This window comes from Melozone crissalis, unplaced genomic scaffold (assembly GCF_028551555.1).
Source record: "Melozone crissalis strain CALT ecotype California unplaced genomic scaffold, PUWL_Pcris_2 ptg000251l_1, whole genome shotgun sequence".
Classification (NCBI taxonomy): domain Eukaryota; kingdom Metazoa; phylum Chordata; class Aves; order Passeriformes; family Passerellidae; genus Melozone; species Melozone crissalis.
The window spans coordinates 1707913-1727283 of NW_026536010.1; the positions used below are offsets into that span (position 1 = coordinate 1707913).

The 19371-nt window shown below is 54.1% G+C and overlaps 1 protein-coding gene across 3 annotated transcripts in view; it reads right to left on the reverse strand.

The window, feature by feature from the left end:
• Positions 1-18162, reverse strand: part of PAX7 (paired box 7) — a 135560-nt gene extending 117398 nt beyond the window's left edge. For 2 of the 3 annotated variants that reach the window (XM_054294449.1, XM_054294446.1), the window contains exons 1-4: positions 18078-18162; positions 15167-15402; positions 14138-14267; positions 12963-13091 (exon numbers count right to left, since the gene is read on the reverse strand). In XM_054294449.1, coding sequence (XP_054150424.1) covers positions 12963-13091; positions 14138-14267; positions 15167-15402; positions 18078-18162 — 580 coding nt within the window. Of the gene's footprint in view, positions 1-12962; positions 13098-14137; positions 14268-15166; positions 15403-18077 lie in introns of all 3 variants that reach the window. The other variant, XM_054294448.1, reaches the window with a different exon arrangement.
• Positions 18163-19371: the final 1209 nt, after the last annotated feature.

Consider the following 19371-nt stretch of genomic DNA (forward strand, 5'->3'; position numbering starts at 1 on the left):
TGCTCCCAGCTCCTTTCCGAAAGGAGCCGCTCCAAAAGCGGCTGCTGGAATCAACTTTCGCCCCTTAATCCCCAATAAAAATGCAAATCGACGCCGGAATATAAAATAAATTAAATAAATTCAATAAAGGACGGGGTGGCCCGGCGCGGCCGAGCTGGGGAGGGCAGCGGGGCAGGGGCGCTTTGGAAAATGGGAAAATCGGAAAATCGCTGCTTTATTTTTATCCCCCCCCCCGGGTTTGGGCACGGCCGTTCCACCCCCGCCCCCTCTCGCGGAGATGTCCCCGGGTCGCTTTGATCCGGGCTGGGGACAAAGGCGGCTCCGAGGGTCGGGGCCGGGGCTCCCCCGGGGCCGGGCAGCGCTGCCCGGGGTCAGCCGGGGGCTCCTTCCAATTTTAGCACCAAGAAACCCCCGAGGGGAGCGCGGGGAAAACCGAGAAGGGATTGTCCTTTTCCTTTTCCTTTTCCTTTTCCTTTTCCTTTTCCTTTTCCTTTTCCTTTTCCTTTTCCTTTTCCTTCCTCGGTCGGGCAGGGCCGGGCCCGGGGCAGGGGGCAGCGGGAAGGGGGAGAGGAAGGGAAGGGGGGTAAAAATAGCGTGGAGCCCTCCAGGAACATCCCCGGGGTGAGGGAGCGTCCTATGGGATCAGGGAGTGTCCTTTGGGATCAAGGAGTGCTCTTTGGGATCAGGGATCATTCTATGGGATCAGGGAGCGTCCTTTGGGATCAGGGAGGGAGGGCCCTTTGGGGGCAGAGAAAATTCTTTGGGATCAGGGAGAATCATTTGGGGCAGGGAGCGCCCTATGGGATCAGGGAGCACTCTTTGGGATCAAGGAGTGTCCTTTGGCATCAAGGAATGTCCTTTGGAATCAGGGAGCGTCCTTTGGGATCAGGGAGTGCCCTTTAGGATCAGGGAGCGCCCTATGGGATCAGGGAGCATCCTATGGGATCAGGGAGCACCCTTGGGGGCAGAGAGTGTCCTTTGGGATCAGGGAGCTCCCTTTAGGATCAGGGAGCATCCTATGTGGTCAAGGAGTGTCCTTTGGGATCAGGGAATGCCCTTTGGGATTAGGGAGTGTCCTTTGGGATCAAGGAGCATCCTTTGGGATCAGGGTGCAACGTATGTGATCAAGGAGTGTCCTTTGGGATCAGGGAGCATCCTATGGGATCAAGGAGCGCCCTTTGGGATCAAGGAATGTCCTTTGGGATCACGGAATGTCCTTTGGGATCAAGGAATGTCCTTTGGGATCAGGGAATGCCCTTTGGGATTAGGGAGTGTCCTTTGGGATCAAGGAGCATCCTTGGGGGCAGGGAGAATCCTTTGGGATCAGGGAGCACCCTTTAGGATCAAGGAGCACCCTATGGGATCAGGGAGCGCCGTTTGGGATCAGGGACTGCCCTTGCAGGGGCAGAGCAGAATCCCTCAGTGGGGCACAGGAGGATCCTTTTGGGGCAGAGGATGAGCCCTCAGTGGGGCAAGGGAACCTCAGCTTGTGGGGCAGCAGCAGGACATCCCCCAGAGGGGCAGGGGACACCCCATATGGGGCAGAGGGCAGATTTATGGGACAGGAGACGCCCCATAGGGGGCAGGGACACCTCTCTCTATGGGGTAGGGGATACTCCCAGTGGGGCAGGACAGAGACAGGGGACACTTCTGTGGGGCAGGGGACATCTCTCTCTATGGGGCAGGTGACAGCCCCTATGGGACAGGGGACAACTCACTCGGCGGGGTAGGGGACCCTCCCTGTGGGGCAGGACAGAGACAGGGGGGACACCTCTCTCTATGGGACAGGGGACATCTCTCCAGGGCAGGGGACACCTCTATGGGGCAGGGGACAGCCCCTATGGGACAGAGGACCCTTCTATGGGGCAGGGGACAGCCCCAGTGAGACAGGACAGGGACAGGGGACACCTCTATGGGACAGGGGACACCTCTCTGTGGGGCAGTGACAGCCCCTATGGGACAGGGGGAGGGGACACTCCCATTCTGCCCCTGTGGAACCCCAGTTTTCCCTCGGCTCCCAGAATCCCCCTGGGATCTCTCCTGGCACAGGGGGAGGCGGAGGAGCATCCCTGGGCAGGGACATTCCCACCCCCGCCTCATCCTTCTCTATCCCAAGGAAAACATGGCTGCTTTCTTTGGGAATTCTTTCCCAACATTTCCCTGGGAAAAGCCAAAACCCAGTGCTCCCAAAACCTCGGTGAGCCCAAAAGCTCTGGGTGGCCGCGGATTTAATGAAGCAGTGAGACCCGCCCTGCCACACCCTGTCCTGCCCTGCCCCGCCCTGTCCTGCCCAGGCCCAGAGAAGCAGAGATACAGAAATTCCAAATTATATCCCAAATGATATCCCAACACTATTCCCAATGCTATCGCAACGCTATCCCAGTGATAGTCCCAATGCTATCCCAATGTTTTTTATTGCCAACGCGGCTTGCAGTTATATCCCAATGTTATTCCCGGTGCTATCCTAATGATATCCCAGAGCTACCCCAATGCTATCCCAATGCTATTCCCAGTGATATACCAATGGTATCCCACCTCCATTCCCAATGCTATCCCAGCACCACTCCCAACGCTATCCCAATGCTATCTCAACGTTATCCCAGTGCTATCCCAACACCATCCCAATGCTATCCCAATTATATCCCAGTACTATCCCAGCGTTATCCCAGTGCTATCCCAGTGCTATCCCAATTGGGAATAGTATTCCAAATACTATTCCCAATGTTCTGAATACCATTCCCAATGCTATTCCAAATGATATTCCAAAGCTACTCCCAGTGCTATCCCAATGCTATTCCCAGTGGTATTCCCAACGCTATCCCAGTTATATCCTAATGCTACTCCTAACACTATTCCCAATCCTCTTCCCAGTGCTATCCCAATGCTATCCCAGTGCTTCCTAGTGCCATCCCAATGGCATCCCAATGCTATCCCAGTTATATCCCAATGCCATTCCAAATACTATTCCCAATGCTATTCCCAATGATATCCCAAAGATATCCCAATGATATCCCAGCAATACTCCAGTGCTGTTCCCAGTGATATTCCCAATGCAATCCCAATGCTATCCCAACGCTATTCCCAGTAACATTCCCAATGCTATCCCAGTTATATCCCAATGCTATTCCCAATGCTATCCCACCACTATTCCCAACGCTATTCCCAGTGCTATTTATACCCAATGCTATCCCAGTGCTATTCCCAGTGCTATCCCAGTGTTATCCCAATGATATCCCAGTGCTATTCCCAATGCTATTCCCAATATTATCCCAATGGTATTGCCAACAATATCCCCAATGCTATTCCTAATATTATCCCAATGATATCCCAGTGCTATTGGCAACGCTATTCCCAGTCCTATCCCCAATGTTATTCCAATGCTATCTCAGCGCTATTCCCAACACTATCCCCGATGATATCCCAGGGCTATTTCAGCACTATTCTAAGTGCTATCCCAATGCTATTCCCAACACTATTTCCAGTCCTATCCCCAGCACTATTCCCAATCCTATTCCCAGCTCTATCCCAGTGCAATTCCCGAGGGAGAAGCCGCCCCCCCGGCCTGCTCCCGTTCCCATTCCCGCTCCCATTCCCGTTCATTCCGGGAGCCAGCCAAGCACGAAACGCGCCCTCAGATCGCGCGGCCGCTAATTAACGGCGCGAGCCGCTGTAATGTGATGAACTTCCCTTTGTGGGGGAGCGCTCCCGATAAGGGAGAGCAGCCGCGATCAAAGGCTCGCAGCGGCTCCATTTCCTGCAGCCGCCGCCGCCGCTTTCCCTCGCCCACCTCGGCTTTCTCTCGCCCTTGCGTTCTGTGCCCGGTCCTCGCTCGCTCTGCCCTCGCCAGAGCGTCCCGAGGGGATGCGGCTGCCCGCGAGAGCTTCCAACACTCCCCGAGGAGCTCCAAACCCTCCCTGAGCTGCTCCAAACCACCCCGAGGAGCTCGAAACCCTCCCTGAGGAGCAGCTCCAAACTACCCCGAGGAGCTCCAACCCTTCCTGAGGAGCTCCAAACCCTTCCTGAGGAGCTCCAGACCCTCGCCGGGTAGCTCCAACCCCTTGCCGAAGAGTTCCAGACCCTCCGTGAGGAGCTCCAAACCACCCCAAGGAGCTCCAAACCCTTCCTGAGGAGCTCTAAACTCCCTCCGAGGAGTCCCAGACTACTCCGAGGAGCTGCCAACCCTCCCCGGGGAGCTCCAAACTACCCCGGGGAGCTCCAACACCCCTCCGACGAGTTCCAAACTACCCCGAGGAGCTCCAACCCCTTTACGAGCAGTCCCAAACTCTCCCTGAGGAGCTCCAAACCCCCTCCGAGGAGTTCCAAGGGAATGCAGCTCCCCACGAGGAGTTCCAACCGTCCCCAAAGAGCTCCAAACCCTTCCCGAAGAGCTCCAAACCCTCCCCGAGGAGTCCCAAACCCCCTCCGAAGAGCTCCAAGCCCCTTTCGAGGAGCTCCAAACCCTCCCTGAGGAACTCCAAGCCCCCTCCAAGGGGATGCGGCTCCTCCCGAAGACTTCCAAACCCCTTTCGAGAAGTTCCAAACCCTCTCCGAGGAGTTCCAAACCCTTTCCGAGGAGTTCCAAACCCTCTCCGAGGAGCTCCCACCGCCACCCCGAGGAGCTCCAAGTCCCCCCTGTTCCTCCCCACGGCCCCGAGGGCCGTTCAAGTGCATGGGTCAGTCCCAGGCGGTGTCCCCGAGCTATCGCCACCACCATCATCATCATCATCATCATCATCACCATCATCATCCACTGCCCCTCTCCCACCCCGCTCCGCTGGCGGCTCCCGCCCCTCCCCGCGCCCCCCCCCCCCCCCCCCGACCCTTCCTTCCCCCCGTTGTCCCCAACTGCGGGTGACAAATGTCTTTATAAAGTGGCATTAGTGACATCCAAGTCCTTTTGTGGCGCGGCCTCGCCGAGCGCCAGCCTCGGGATGAGCCGGGAATGAGGAGGAGGAGGAGGAGGAGGAGGAGGGGTTTTGGGGAGGGGGATACCCCGAGCCTCCCTCTCCTCTGCGAAGCCGCATCCCCATCCTAACTCTGCTCCCTCCCGGAGCTGCACCTGCGCTTCCCAACTCCTCCACCCCTGATTTTCCTGGGATGAGGGGGCAGGAGGGGAAGGGGAGACCCCCAAAACCCCAAATCTGGGGGTCTGTCTCCCTCCCTACCCCCTCAGAGCTTCCCTTTCCCCGCTTGGATCCCTCCTTTCCCGACCCTCTCCTCGCCCCCCAAAAACCCCAGAGCCCAAACCAGCCTGAAGTTCCGATTTAATACAAAATAAAATCAAATCCATTTCAAAAGCGACTAAAACCGCGTGGGGAAGGGGAGAGAAAAGTGGCAGCAGATTGAAACGGGATTTTTTTCCCCCCACTTCTTTTTAAGAATAATGCCCATAAATACAGAATATCCGCAAAGCCAGGTCTGCAGCAGAGGGGCCCTGATTCGCTTTTATTTATTTTTTTTTCTCTCTTTTTTATGGCAAACGCAATTTTCCCCAAAGATCCTTCACCCTAATGCCGGAGTCCCTCCCCGCTGTTCTGCGCGCTTTAAAACCCCGCCGAGGAAATTCCCCTGAAAAAAATTTGGAAAAAAGCTTCTCGTGGGGGTGGAATTTGGGGAGTTTGGGGGGGTTGTGAAACGGCGGCGGGGGAGGGGGAGGAAGGGGAGGTTAATCCGGGTTTAACGCCGTGATGCAGTCGCAGGACCAGGGCTCGGCTGATTGTGTTATCTCTCCCCAACATTTGGGTCTCCCATATTTCACCCAGCCAAATAGCTGCGAGGGAAAAGTGCGTATGGAGGCACTCCTGACGCCTCAGGAAAATATGTTATTAATATCTAAATAACTTCCCAATACTGTCTCTAAATCTCCCCTTCGCCACTCCAGATGATGAATTCGTTTGAAGTGTTCTCCCGTCTCATCTTCGCTCTCTCTCTCCCTCTCTCTTTCTCCCCCCGCTTTTTTTTTCCCTTTTTTTTTTTTTTTTTTTTTTTTTTTCCATACCCAGGCTTATTTCAAACTGGTAAATATCTAATTCCTTTAACCACGCTGGAGACACGCGCAATTCCCGCTTGGAAAAATCCTCCACGGGAGAGCGAGACCCCAGCGCGGCCTGCGGCTGCTCCTTGAGATGATTTCGGGTTAAAAGCGGCGTTTTTTGGGGGAGATCTGTTTGTTTGCAGCAAACCCTGCATCGCTCGTTCCCTTCTCAGCCTCTCCTGCCTTAATTCCGGCTCTGCCCCCTCCGTCCCGGCCCAATTTGGGCCCAAACCTGGGATTAGGACGAGACCTCCCCTCTTCCTTCCTGCGCTGCTCTATCGCGGCTCCATCTCCCCGCTTCGCCCCAAAATCTGCTTCCTACCTCCAAATTCAACATTAAAACCTCTCCTATCCACCTGGGTAATGGAATCACCCCAAAATTTCACATTAAAACCTCAACCTACCGGCCCTGGGTAATGGAATCACCCCAAAATTCCACGTTAAAACGTCTCCTACCCACCTTGGGTTGGGTAATTGAATCACCCCCAAATTCCGCATTAAAACGTCTCCTATCCATCCTGGGTAATGGAATCACCCCCAAATTCCGCATTAAAACGTCTCCTATCCATCCTGAGTAATGGGATCGCGCCCAAATTCTGCATTAAAACCTCTCCTACCCACCTTGGGTTGGGTAATGGAATGGCCCCAAATTTCACATTAAAACCTCAACCTACCTCCTAGGTAATGGGATCACCCCCAAATTCCTCATTTAAACCTCTCCTATCCGCCCTGGGTGATGGAATCACCCCAAAATTCTGCATCAAAACCTGTCCTACCCATTACCCTGGGTAATGGAATAACCCCCAAATCCCACATTAAAACCTCTCCTATCGATCCTGGGTAATGGAATCACCCCCAAATTCCACGTTAAACGTCTCCTATCCATCCTGGGTAATGGAATCACCCCAAAATTCCACGTTAAAACATCTCCTATCCATCCTGAGTAATGGGATCGCCCCCAAATTCTGCATTAAAACCTCTCCTACCCACCTTGGGTTGGGTAATGGAATCACCTCCATATTCTATATTAAAACCTCTCCTACATGCCCTGGGTAATAGAATCACCCCCAAATTTCACATTAAAACCTCAACCTACCCGCCCTAGGTAATAGAATCACCCCCAAATTCCTCATTAAAACCTCTCCTATCCATCCTGGGTAATGGGATCACCCCCAAATCCCACATTAAAACGTCTCCTATCCACCTTGGGTTGGGTAATGGAATCACCCCCAAATTCCACGTTAAATGTCTCCTATCCATCCTGGGTAATGGAATCACCCCCAAATTTCGCATTAAAACCTCAACCTACCGGCCCTGGGTAATGGAATCACCCCAAAATTCTGCATTAAAACCTGTCCTACCCATTACCCTGGGTAATGGAATAACCCCCAAATCCCACATTAAAACCTCTCCTATCCACCCTGAGTAATGGAATCACCCCCAAATTCTGCATTAAAACCTCACCTACCCATTACCCTGGGTAATGGGATCACCCTCAAATCCCACATTAAAACGTCTCCAACGCGTTTCCTCTCCCGGCCGGGGTTCCCCACCTGCCTCTGACCCCGAGATTTCCCTCCCTGTTCTTCTTGCCCCTCCTTTTCTTCTCCCCAAAAAGGGGGGGAAAGAGGGAAAAACCCCCAACCCCAGCCGAGCCCCGGCTCCCCAACATCTCCCCGCTCTTCCCTCGCTCCCTGCCGCACAACCGAGCCCCGCTCGCCGCATCCCTGTCTCAAGTTTGTTTTTTCAAACGCCTCGTGTTCGATGATTCCCGTTTATTCCCCTCTCCAGCCTTATCTCTCCCTCCTCTCTTCTCTCCTCCCCGTCACACTCGATTTAGGCAGGAGTTTATCTTGCGAACATTTGCCGACTTTGTTTATGTAGCCCAGGTTCCCGTTCCCAAAAGCCACTGTTTGCCTTTGTAATTGTTATCTGTGTTTATTGTTGTACCTCATTTGTCTCAGCTTTTTTTGTGACATGTAAGCTCCGTGTGCGCCCGCATCCAGCCCCCCCTTCCCTCCCTCTCCCTCTCCCTTCTCCCTGCGTTTTTTTTTTTATTCCTCTTCCCCTCTCTTCCCTCTCCTCTCGGCCTGAAATATGCACAGAATAACTCAGCCTAAAGCCAATGAATTGCTTGACACCTCCCTATCTCTTCTCCTGCCCCCCATTATTAGAGCTGATCCCGCTCGCAACACTCACAAATCCCGCCTGGGCTCTGTTTGATTAGATTGCCAACCTTTGGTAATCCCTTGATTTGATGAAGTGTCTGCTCGCGGCCCCCCCCGCGCTTCTAAACACACATTTACCGAGCAGGAGCCGCGTGTTGGTTTTTAAACCCAGCGCCGATTGTTCGCCGATAAATCGGCCCCGCAGCCCCGCTCGGCTCTCCCGGCTCCGGGAACAAAGCCCGGCCCAGCTCGGGGGGTTCCCCCGGCTCTTTCTGCTCTTCCCGAGATCCCGAAAATCGGGCGGGATCCTCCAAATCCCCCCAAACCCGGCGGGAGCAGCTCCTGGATGGAATTGTCCCTGTCCCCCCTCCCGCGCTGTTCCCAGCACGGAACTCCGATCCCGCTGCTCCCCCCAAATCTGAACCCCGATCCAGCCTCTTTTCCCCCAAATCGGAACCCAGATCCCGACTCATTTCTCCCCAGATCGGAACCCCCATGCCGCTGTTCCCCCAAAATCAGAGCCCCGATCCTGAAGCTCTGCCCCTTTACGCCCAAAATCGGAGCCCAAATCCCCCCGCTTTTCCCCAAAAAACGGAGCCCCAATCCTGCTGTTCCCCCCAAATCGGAGCCCCGATCCCAACACTTTTCCCCCAAAAATCAGAACCCCGATCCTGCCTCTTTTCCCCTAAAATCAGAACCCCGATCCTGCCTCTTTTCCCCTCAAAACAGGAGCCCCGATCCCTCCTCTTTTCCCCCAAATCGGAACCCCGATCTCGCCGCTTTCCCCCCAAAAACAGAGCTCAAATCCCGCTGTTTCCCCAAAATCAGAACCCAGATCCCGCCACTGTTACCCCCAAATCGGAACCCCGATCCCAACTCTTTTCCCCCAAAATCGAAGCCCCGATCCAGCCTCTTTTCCCCCAAAACGGAGCCCCAAATCCCGCTGTTCCCCCCAAATTGGAACCCAGATCCCGCCACTGTTACCCCAAAATCGGAACCCCCATCCTGCCCCTCTCCAGCTGCTCCCCCAAAATCGGAGCCCCGATCCTGAAGCTCTGCCCCTTTTCCCCCCAAAATCGGAGCCCCGATCCCGCTGTTCCCCCAAAATCGGAACCCCCGTCCCGCCCCTCTTTCACTGTTACCCCAAAATCAGAACCCCGATCCCGCTGAATCAGCCCAGAATCAGCCAAGGGCACAAACTTGGGGTGCACAGTGAGGAGGGGAAGGGAAGATTCCCTAAAAATCCGCATTTTCACCCCAAAAATAAAACCCGGGGATCCCTGCGAGCATTCCCCGCACCCCGCGGGGCTCCGGGTGGGGGAGAGCCGGGGGGACAGACCCGGGATGGGGGGACAGGTCCGGAATGGGGGGGGACACACCAGAGAACCCCCAGATCTGGTCTCAATTAATTCTGTCCCCCCCCAATTTCGAGCGGCGCCCCCCGAAATTTGGGGGTGCCCAAATTCCCCCCTCTGCCCCCCCAGCGAGGTAGAGAGCAGCGCATCCCCTCCCTAATAAATAACAACAAATAATAATTATAATTATAATAGTAATAATAAACAGCAACAACAACTCGCTCTTAACAAGGAGATATAAATATATATATATAAATAAACATATATTAAAAAAATAAAAAAAAAAACCCAAAGTGAAGCCTCATGAATATCCGCCCAGGGCTAGCTGGAGTGAGCCGTTTAAAGATGAAAGTGCAAAGAAATAAAGGCTCAATTTAATCTGCCTTAAAACCCTTCAACTTAACGTTTGTGCTGGGAACTCAGAGAGTGAGTACTGATTGGGGATAAATACATTTCTTAGCATGCCTTGGAGCTATTACACCCTTCTCCAACACAGCTCCCTATTCAACAGCCACAGTTTTCATTACCAGCTCTAATAAGTCTTAACATTATTAAATGCCAAGCAGACGATAGAAAGAAACAGGCGCAGGGTGGAAGCTTTCTTTCCCACTTAAAAAGAGAGAGCATTTAGGGCTGTCTTCCCCCGGCTCCCCGCGAGGAGAACCCGCCACGGAGCGCTTGGAAAAAAAAAAAATAAAAAGATTAAAAATATATATAAAAAAAGCAAAACCAAAGTTTTTTCGCCCCTTTTTTCCCCCCGCAGCTCTCGGAGGGAGAAGTCGCGTTTGGGCGCAGAAATGGAGAAAAAAATTTTCCCCCCTCTCTTTCCCTCAAGCAGTGCGAGGTTGGGTTGGTTTTAGTGGGAACCACCTGGAAATGGGAATTGGGTGGAGGGAGAAACAGCTCGGAAGGGGTTTTCATTGCGGGATGTGAAATCGCGGTGTTTTCCGGCAGAAATTGCGGGTCTTTCTAGCAAAAATCGCGGGATTTTCGTGCAAAATTCGCGGTTTTTTCGACCAATAATAGCGAGTTTTTCGAGCAGAGATTGCTGGGTTTTGGAGCAGAAATTGAGGTTTTTTCGAGCAGAAATTCCGATTTTTCTCCCCAGCAGAAATCGCGGCGTTTCCCAGCGCGCAGCCGCCGCCCGCCAATGCTTTACAAGCGGCCTCATCAATTATCTTAATTGGGGCCATTAAAACTTTCCCAGGCGTTAAAATCCGCCGGGGCGGCGGGAAATTCGGAATTTCGGACGCTCCTTTTGGAGATACGCAGGAACCTCCAAAAAACCCCCCAAAATTCACGCGGTTTTTAGGGGGGATTTCTGCTCGGCGCGGCCATAAAAACCCGGGAATTGCGGAGAAATTGGGATTTCTGCGCTCTCGGAGGGAGCGCGGCGCTCCACAGGCTCCGGCCGCGGGAATTTGCCCAAATTAGCCCCCTTTCATCCAGGAACGGGGGCTCGTGTTTGATTTGTCCGCGGCCTCACCCATGAAGGCAGAAGGGAGCGTTTTGTTTTGCCTCTTGACACGCAATTCTTGCGTGCTAATCAGGGATAAAAAGCTCCCCGCTCCTTCATTCTTATTTTTTTTTAATTTTTTTTTGTTGTTGTTTTAGGGGTGGCGACAGCGAAACCGAGAGGACAGGAGCAAAAAAATAAAACCCAACCCGCGCTTTCAAAAATAAAGATATTTTTCCCGAGCGGCGAGCCTGGATGAAAACACAACTTAAACCCCCCCAAATCTCCTTTCCCCCCTCCTTTAATAAAATTAAAAACACCCCCAAAGTGAGCAGGGGGAGCTTCTGGCCGACACAATGGCCCCGATTTGCAAATGAGCATCGCCCCTCTCCCAAATCACAGCAACATTTTGCAGCGTCCAACGGCTCTGCCTTTCTGCAGCAGCCGCTCCGATAATATTACAAAACTATCTAACAGCAGGGAGTTTTGAATAATTTATCTCCCTTTCTTCCCGTCCTCGGCCCTTTGTCCAAAAGTTTTTCTCCTCCTCGCGGAATTTTGAATGAGAATGGACGCGCCCTCCCTCCCCCATCCCTTTACTCCATTTTTAAGGCAGCCTCGGGTTTTTCCCCCTTTTCCCCCCCTTTCTTTTTGTTTTTTTTCCTCCTTTTTCTTTCTTTTTTTTCTTTTTCTTTTTCCTTTTTTTTTTTTTTTTTTTCTCCGCTGTTTGCTTTTGTGGTCAGGGATCTTTTCCTTATAGAGCTTCAATAGACCCCAAGGTCTTTGTAAGTGAAGTTCATCTTCAAGGTTGGGAAAAAAAAAAAAAAAGGGGGGGGGTGTGATCGGATCCTTAAAAAAACCCAACAAAATCCCTTTTGTCACCTTCATTTCCAACGCCACTGATGGGGGCTCGGGGGAGCGTTTTTACCCCAAAATTCCACCCACGTGTCTCAAACTGGGGGAAATTCGGGATTGGGGGTGAATCCCGTTCACCCCGACAGCGGCGATGCCACAAATCCCCCAAAATCCAAAATCCGCTTCAAGCCCTGCCCGTCCTCGCTTTGCATCAATTCGGGAGAAAATTGGGAAATATCAACTCCCCTCTGCCGGGGATTCCCAAAAATCGCCGTTTTCCCCTCAGAAATCGCCATTTTCCCCTAAAAATCGCCGTTTGCCCCCCAAAAAACGCTCTCGTTTTATGCCCGACCGGAGCTGCTCCAACTCCCCCTTTTCCCCTGCCGGATCTCACGGATGCTCCCCCAAAATTCCACCTTTTCATTTTTGTTGTTGTTTTTAGGAACCACGGCGCTGCCGGCGCTCCGATTCCCACCCCCGAGCCCGCATTCCCAGCTGGGAAAAGTTGGAATTTTCCTGGCAGCGGGAGAGAAAACGCCGCGTTTGGGAGGTGATAACAGAGCCTCGCCACCGGCCTGGCTCGGAGCCTTTCCCCGCCTGTGCCGGGAGGATTTCCCTGGATGGATTTCCCTGGATCGTTTTCCCTGGATCGTTTCCTCGGGATGGTTTTCCCTGGATCATTTCCCCTGGATGTTTTTCCCTGGATAATTTTTCCCAGGATAATTTGGGGGTGCGGGGCCACTCCGGGGACACCCCCCCAGCCCCTTCCCCGTGTGTCCCCTCGTCCCTTAATTGATATTGATCGGCGCCATCGGTCACCTGTCAGCCCCGGTTCCAGGGGACCACTTAAGCGAAATCTGTTTAACAAATTCATTTACGAGGTGCCTCTCCCCCCCTCCGGCCATTCCCGGCCCTTTTTTTATGGATAATTGATCCCGAGCAAAGCACCGACAGCTCTTCCTCCTCCTGCCAGCCCCGCTCCCCGCAGGGATTTGTTTTTTTGGGAAGAGCCAAACGCGGCGGCTCTGGAGCCACCCCCGGCGGGCAGGGGGTGTCCCCGCTGTCCCCGCTGTCCCCCCCAGGCGCTGCGGTACCTTTGTCGCCCAGGATGCCGTCGATGCTGTGCTTGGCCTTCTTGTCGCCGTCCTCCTCCTTCTTGTCGCAGTCGTCGTCCTCCTCCTTCTTGCCGAATTTGATGCGGAGCACGCGGCTAATCGAACTCACTAAACCTCGGACAGTCAAAGGCAGAAAGGCGAGTATAAGCTGCCTGCGAGGAGTGGGAGCGGCCGGGAATTCTGCTCTTCCCGTGGGAATGCACCTGCCACCATCGCCGAGCCCCCGGAATTCCCGAATTCCCCAATCTGAGCATTCCCAAATTCACATAGCGAGCCGAGCACCACCGAGATGTCCCAAAGTCCCGGGATGGGACATCCCCAGGTCACCACACAATTCCCAAATTTCCCCCAGTTTCCAAGCCGGGATGGATCTCCGGGCCTGCTCTGGTCCCGAAACCCTCAGGGACCCCACAGCAGAGCCCCCAGACCCCAAACGCGGCCCTGCAGGCAGAACTTTGGGGTGCAGCCTGGCTGCCCATGGATCTCGGGATCTTTTGGGATATCCTGGATCTCATGGATCTTTTGGGATATCTTGGATCTCAGGATTTCATGGATCCCTGGATCTAACAGATCTCTGCGTCTTTTGGGATCTCCTGGATCTCGGAATCTCAGGTCCTCATGGATCTCTGGATTCATGGATCTGATGGATGTCTGGGGATCTCCCGGATCTCTAAATCTCATGGATATCTCAGGACCTCTAAATCTCATGGATCTCTGAATGTCTTGGCATCTCCTGTATCTCAGGATCTCCTGGAATCTCTGGATCCCGTGGATCTCTGCCCCATGGGGATGTTCCTGTGCAATCCCCACAGCGCAAATCCCAGCGAGACCAACGGGCTCCCCTTTCCCCCTGGATTTGCGGGGCGCCTCTGGGGGTCTCCCCCTTCTCCCTGGATTTAGGGGGCGTCTCTGGGGATCTCCCCTGCCCCAGCATCCCCCCGGCTTTCCAGGGAGCTGGAAAAACCTGGGAAAAGCGCTTGGTTTGGGGTCGATTTTGCAGCACAAATCCCCCCCAATCCCGGGCTTTGCTCGGGGTGATTTTCTCCGCTCCATCCAAGCAGAGCGTGGAGGGTGTTTGGGTGCTCTGGAAAACATTTCCCTCGGGATAACCATTCCTTCGGAGCCCGGGGAGTGCGGCCAAGCTGCCTTCTCACCTGAGGGCACCGTGCTGCGGTCGCAGTGGCCGTCCTTGAGCAGCCGGTCGCGGATCTCCCAGCTGAACATCCCGGGGTTCTCCCGCTTGTATTCCTCGATTTTCTTCTCCACGTCGGGAGTCGCGACCTGCTTTTGTGCCCAAGGGGCGCCGGGGTGTCCCCGCGGGGATGGAGGGAGGGAGGGAGAGCAGGGGAAAAAGCGCTTTTAATTCAAAAGAAGCAGCGCAGCCTCAGCCCTGCCCGGCCGGGCTGCGGGGTTTGGGGTGGAAAATGGGGATTGGGAGCGGGGAAAGGAGGGAAATAAAGCTGGGGAAAGGCTGTGCTCCCCCAAATCCTAAAAGCAGGGAAAGAGGGAAATAAAGCGAGGAAAAGCCCTGTTCCCCCAAATCCTAAAAGCGGAGAAAGGAGGGAAATAAAGCTGGGGAAAGGCCCCGCTCCCCCAAATCTTAAAAGCGGGATCTCCAAGAACCGGGAGAGCCGGCAGGATGGGATTACCCTGAGCTCCGGGAAAGCGGTGCAGGGGACAATTTTTGGGGATTTTATGGGATTTCCTATTCCCAAAGAATCCCGGATTCCCTGCTCCCCACACCCCGCCGGGATCGCTCCAACGCGCACCACTTGTTGCACGTGGAAACCACAAGAAAGAAAAACACTTTAATCCATCACCACCTCCAGCTCGGGCCTCGCTTTCTCCCCATCAAAAACCAAAAACCGCAACTTTATTAAAACCTTTTCTCCCCTAAAAAAAAAAAAAACCAAAACCACTGGGGAAACTCGCGCTGCTCCCCAAAACAAGGCGGAATTTTGGGTTTCTCCGCTTCAAAAACCGCCGGGGAAACTCTCGCTGCTCCCCAAAACAAGGCAGAATTTTGGGTTTCTCCCCTTCAAAAACCACCGGGGAAAACTCGCGCTGCTCCCCAAAACAAGGCGGAATTTTGGGTTTCTCCGCTTCAAAAACCGCCGGGGAAACTCGCGCTGCTCCCCAAAACACGGCGGAATTTTGGGGCGCGGTGCCCGCAGCGCACTCACCCTGGGCTTGCTGCCGCCGATGGCCCCGGGCCGGATGGATCCCGTCTCTTGGTAGCGGCAGAGGATTTTGGAGACGCAGCCGTGGGAGACGCGGAGCTGCCGGGAGATCACGCAGGGCCGGATGCCGTGGTGCGCCATCTCCACGATCTTGTGGCGGATGTGGTTGGGCAGCGGGCGCCCGTTGATGAAAACCCCTCCGAGCTGGTTCACCCTGCCCTGGCCCAGCGGGGTGGACACTGCGAGGGACGAGGGGGGAAAAAACCCGACCCAAAAAAACCGGGGAAAAGTTAAATTAGAGGGGGAAAATCCGGCGTGTCTTTCCCCGCACATCGCGCTTCTCTCCCGGGGTTTGGAGGTTTGAATGGAGGGGGAAAAGTCTCGCCCGTGCCCTGCGCTCTGCGTTTATCCCGATGTTTATCCCACTGTTTGTTTTTCCCACTGTTTGTTTATCCCGGTCTTTGTTTATCCCGGCACCACGCGTGAGATTTTCCCATGGAAAGTGGGAAAATAAAATTCCCCCCCGAGCCGCTCTCCCATCCCCGAGACACCCCCCGTGTGTGCCCATCCCTGGAAATTTGTCCGCATTTGGGATTTCACACCTTGGTTTGAAACCATTCCGCAAGGAGATCCAAACCCGCACAACAAAACGCTCCCAAAACTTCTCCTTTCTGCCCCAAAAAATCTCGCCTGGATTTACGGAGCTCCGCTCTCAAACAAACTTTTGGGCATCACCTCTGGAACACCCTCGGGGAGCTTTTATTGGGATGGTTTTGGGGGTTTTTTGGGGTGGTTTTGGGGGGATTTTACCCCGCGGCCGCTTCGCCGCCGCCTCTCCGGGCTCCTTCGCCCCCTCCCCAATTTATCGAACACCTCGCGCCGCAGATCTCGCAGATTAATACGATTTCACAGGCTGGAAATTAAAGCGAAAAGGAGGGGAGGCAGCACGGGAGGGGGCAGAACTCAGCTGGGTAATTTGCGCCAGGCGAGGCGAAGGGGGGGCGGATTTTTATTTCTTATTTTTTTTTTAATATATAAATTTTTTTCCCCCCTCCCTTTCTCTCGCTACAAAGAAAAGTCGATTCCAGAAATTGCCTGGCGATTTAGCGAGAATCATGCACCGCTAATTCCGAGTCACTTTGGCCGGCGCTCCCTGGATGTATCATTATCGACAGATAACACTCGAGTGGCCAATTTTACATTCAAGAGCCGCTAAAAGCGCCGGCCGCTCTCTCCTTTCATTATTCCCAGTCATGTTGTGCAAATATTGTTGTAATCCTTTGATCCTTTCCCTTGCCGTCTGTTTTACTTCATTTGCTACAGAAAAGCACTTCAGCAAATCCCCGCGCCCTGTGTGTTTTGCAGCCTGCGTGGTTTTCCGCGGGTTTGCGATTCGCCACTTGAGCACGGGCGGGATGAAATTTTCTCCGCTTTTAATAAATGCGGCCAGAGGGGTCCCGGATAGAAAATTTGCCTTTTTTTTTTTTTCTTTTCCTTTCTTCTCCTTTTTTCCTTTATTTATTTTTTTTTTATTTTTTTTTTTGGGAGCGTGTGTGCCTGGAAATAATCGCCCCCCTCGTGACAAAGGCACGGCGGAGGGAGGATGGGTGACACTCGGCGAGGTGACAGCTCACGAGTCCCCTGCTTCGCCAGCCCCGGCCAAGGACATCATCCCGGCTTCCCCGCTGCTCCCCGGATCAAGGTTTTTATTCCTGTTTTCCCCCTCCGAAAAGTTAAATCCCTGCAGTTTGGTTGTTTTCCCTCCCGTTTTGACACGGGGACATTAAAAAAATCGACCCAACGGCCCCAAAACACCCCAAAGCGGGAGGAGCTGCCCCAAGAATCCTGCGGGATGCCCGGGAATGCTGAAAACACGGGAAAACAGCAAAGTGGATCCCGGGAATTCGCGGGGAGAGCGGCGGGAAGGGGCTGGGTAAGGGGTGAGAAGTTGGGAGAATTTCAGGAACCCCCCAGGAGCGGAGGTCAGCCGCTCCCGCTGCCCCCGCGGGTGATTCCAGAGGGATGGAGCGGAGATTTTAGGGATGGAGAGGAGCTTCTGAAGAGCTGAGAGCCCCCCAGGTTATTCCAGAGGGATGGAGTGGAGATTTTAGGGATGGAGAGGAGCTTCTGAAGAGCTGAGAGCCCCCCAGGTTATTCCAGAGGGATGGAGTGGAGATTTTCAGGACTCTGGGCCCCCCTCGGGTGATTCCAGAGGGATGGAGCAGCGCTTTTCCAGAGTTACGAACCCACCCCGGGTGATTCCGGAGGGATGGAACAGCGTTTTTCCAGATCTAGGGTCCCCCCAGGTTATTCCAGAGGGATGGAGTGGAGCTTTTCCAGACCTAAGAGACCCCCCCAGGGTTATTCCGGAGGGATGGAGCGGAGATTTTCCAAACCTAAGAGCCCCCCACCCTCGTAATTCCAGAGGGATGGAGCGAAGGTTTTCCAGACCTAAAAGAACCTCCAGGGTTATTCCAGAGGATGGAGCGGAGATTTTCCAAACCTAAGAACCCCCCCATAATTTCAGAGGGATGGAACGGCACCTTTCCAGACCTAAGAGCCCCCTCTCATAATTCCAGAGGGATAGGGCAGCGCTTTTCCAAACCTAAGAGCCCCCCTCGGGTAATTCCAGAGGGATGGAGAGAAGCCTTTCCAGACCAAAAAGACCCCCCAGGTTATTCCAGAGGGATAGGGCAGCGCTTTTCCAAACCTAAGAACCCCCCCAATAATTCCAGAAGGATGGAGCGGCGTTCTCCCAGATCTGGGGCCCCCCAGGTTATTCCAGAGGGATGGAGCGGAGCTTTTCCAAACCTAAGAACCCCCCAATAATTCCAGAAGGATGGAGCGGTGTTTTTCCAGTCCTAGCCCCCCCGTGGGTGATTCCAGAGCGCTTTTCCAGCTTTCCCAGACCTACCTTCCAGCGGGAAGCCGGTGCGGGGGTAGTTCTGCCCCGGCGCCGGGCGCATCATCCGCGGCACCGTCCCGGGCAGCGCTGCCATGGTCGGGGGGCGGCCGAGGGGGCTCCGGTGCGGACCGGGGTTGGACCGGGGCGGGGGAACACCGGGCACAACCGGGGGGGGGGGGGCTGCGGAGCCGCCTCCTCCGACCTTCCCAGCCCTTCCAGCGGCTGCAAGACAAGGGAGAAATCTGGGCTCCGAGCGAGTGGGAAAAAAAACCCCCAAAAAATTATTAAAAAACCCCGAAAACGATTAAAAAAAATCAGGGGGAAAAAAATCAAAACGCTGCAACGCTGGGGGATGAAAGGGGTGGGGGTAGGAAGGGGGGGGGGGGGGGATCACCCACCAGAAATTGCCGGGAAAGTTTGGGGGCTGTGTCCCGAGCGGCCGCTCCGCTGGAATGTCACCCGGGAGGAGCAGGCACGGCCAAAGTTGCCAAAGGGAGCTGGGCTGGGCTTGGGGCTGGTTTAGGGCTGGCTCGGGGGGCAGAGCGGGGGGAGCCGCGGCCCCCCGGATTCGCTCCGTGCGCTGCGGTTCTTCCTCCTCGCGGCGCGGCTGTGGCAGCGCTGGAGGAGGAGGAGGAGGAGGAGGAGGAGGAGGAGGAGGAGGAGGAGGAGGAGGAGGGGGCTGGAAGTTGCTCCGGCGGGGAAGTTGGGGCGGTGGGAAGGACGGGCGGGCTCTGATAGGCTCCGGCTCCTTTCTTTTATGGGAAGGGGGATCCGCGCCCGGCGCCGGCACCAATGGGAGCGCAGCCCCGCGCTCCTTCCCAGAGCGTTTTTTTTGGGATGTTTTTGGTCATTCTCAGGGCTCCTCGTGGAAAGATGGGGTGATGGAGCGGCTGGGAAAGATTTGGGGTGGAACAGAGCAGGGGGAAATCAGGAATTGCGGGAGTTTGGGGGTTTTTTAGTGCATTTTGGGGGATTTTTTAGGGATTTTTTTTCCCCCCTAAGAGGATTCCAGGAGGGGAAAAGCGGGCGGGGCATGGGGTCAGGGTGGGGGAATTGCGGCGTGGATTGAAAAATAAAATAAAATTTAAAAACGCAAATTAAAAAAAAAAAAAAGAAAGGAAATAAAATAAGCTTTTAATAAATAAATAAAAAATTTTAAAATGAATGAAAATTAAAATGAATGGCAATCAAGTGGAATAGGAATTAAAGAAGACAACAACTTTTAAAAGTTGAAGTTTAAAAATTTGAAATTCAAATACTTAAAAAGTGTTTTGAGAAAGGGAAAAGAAATACAACTTCAATA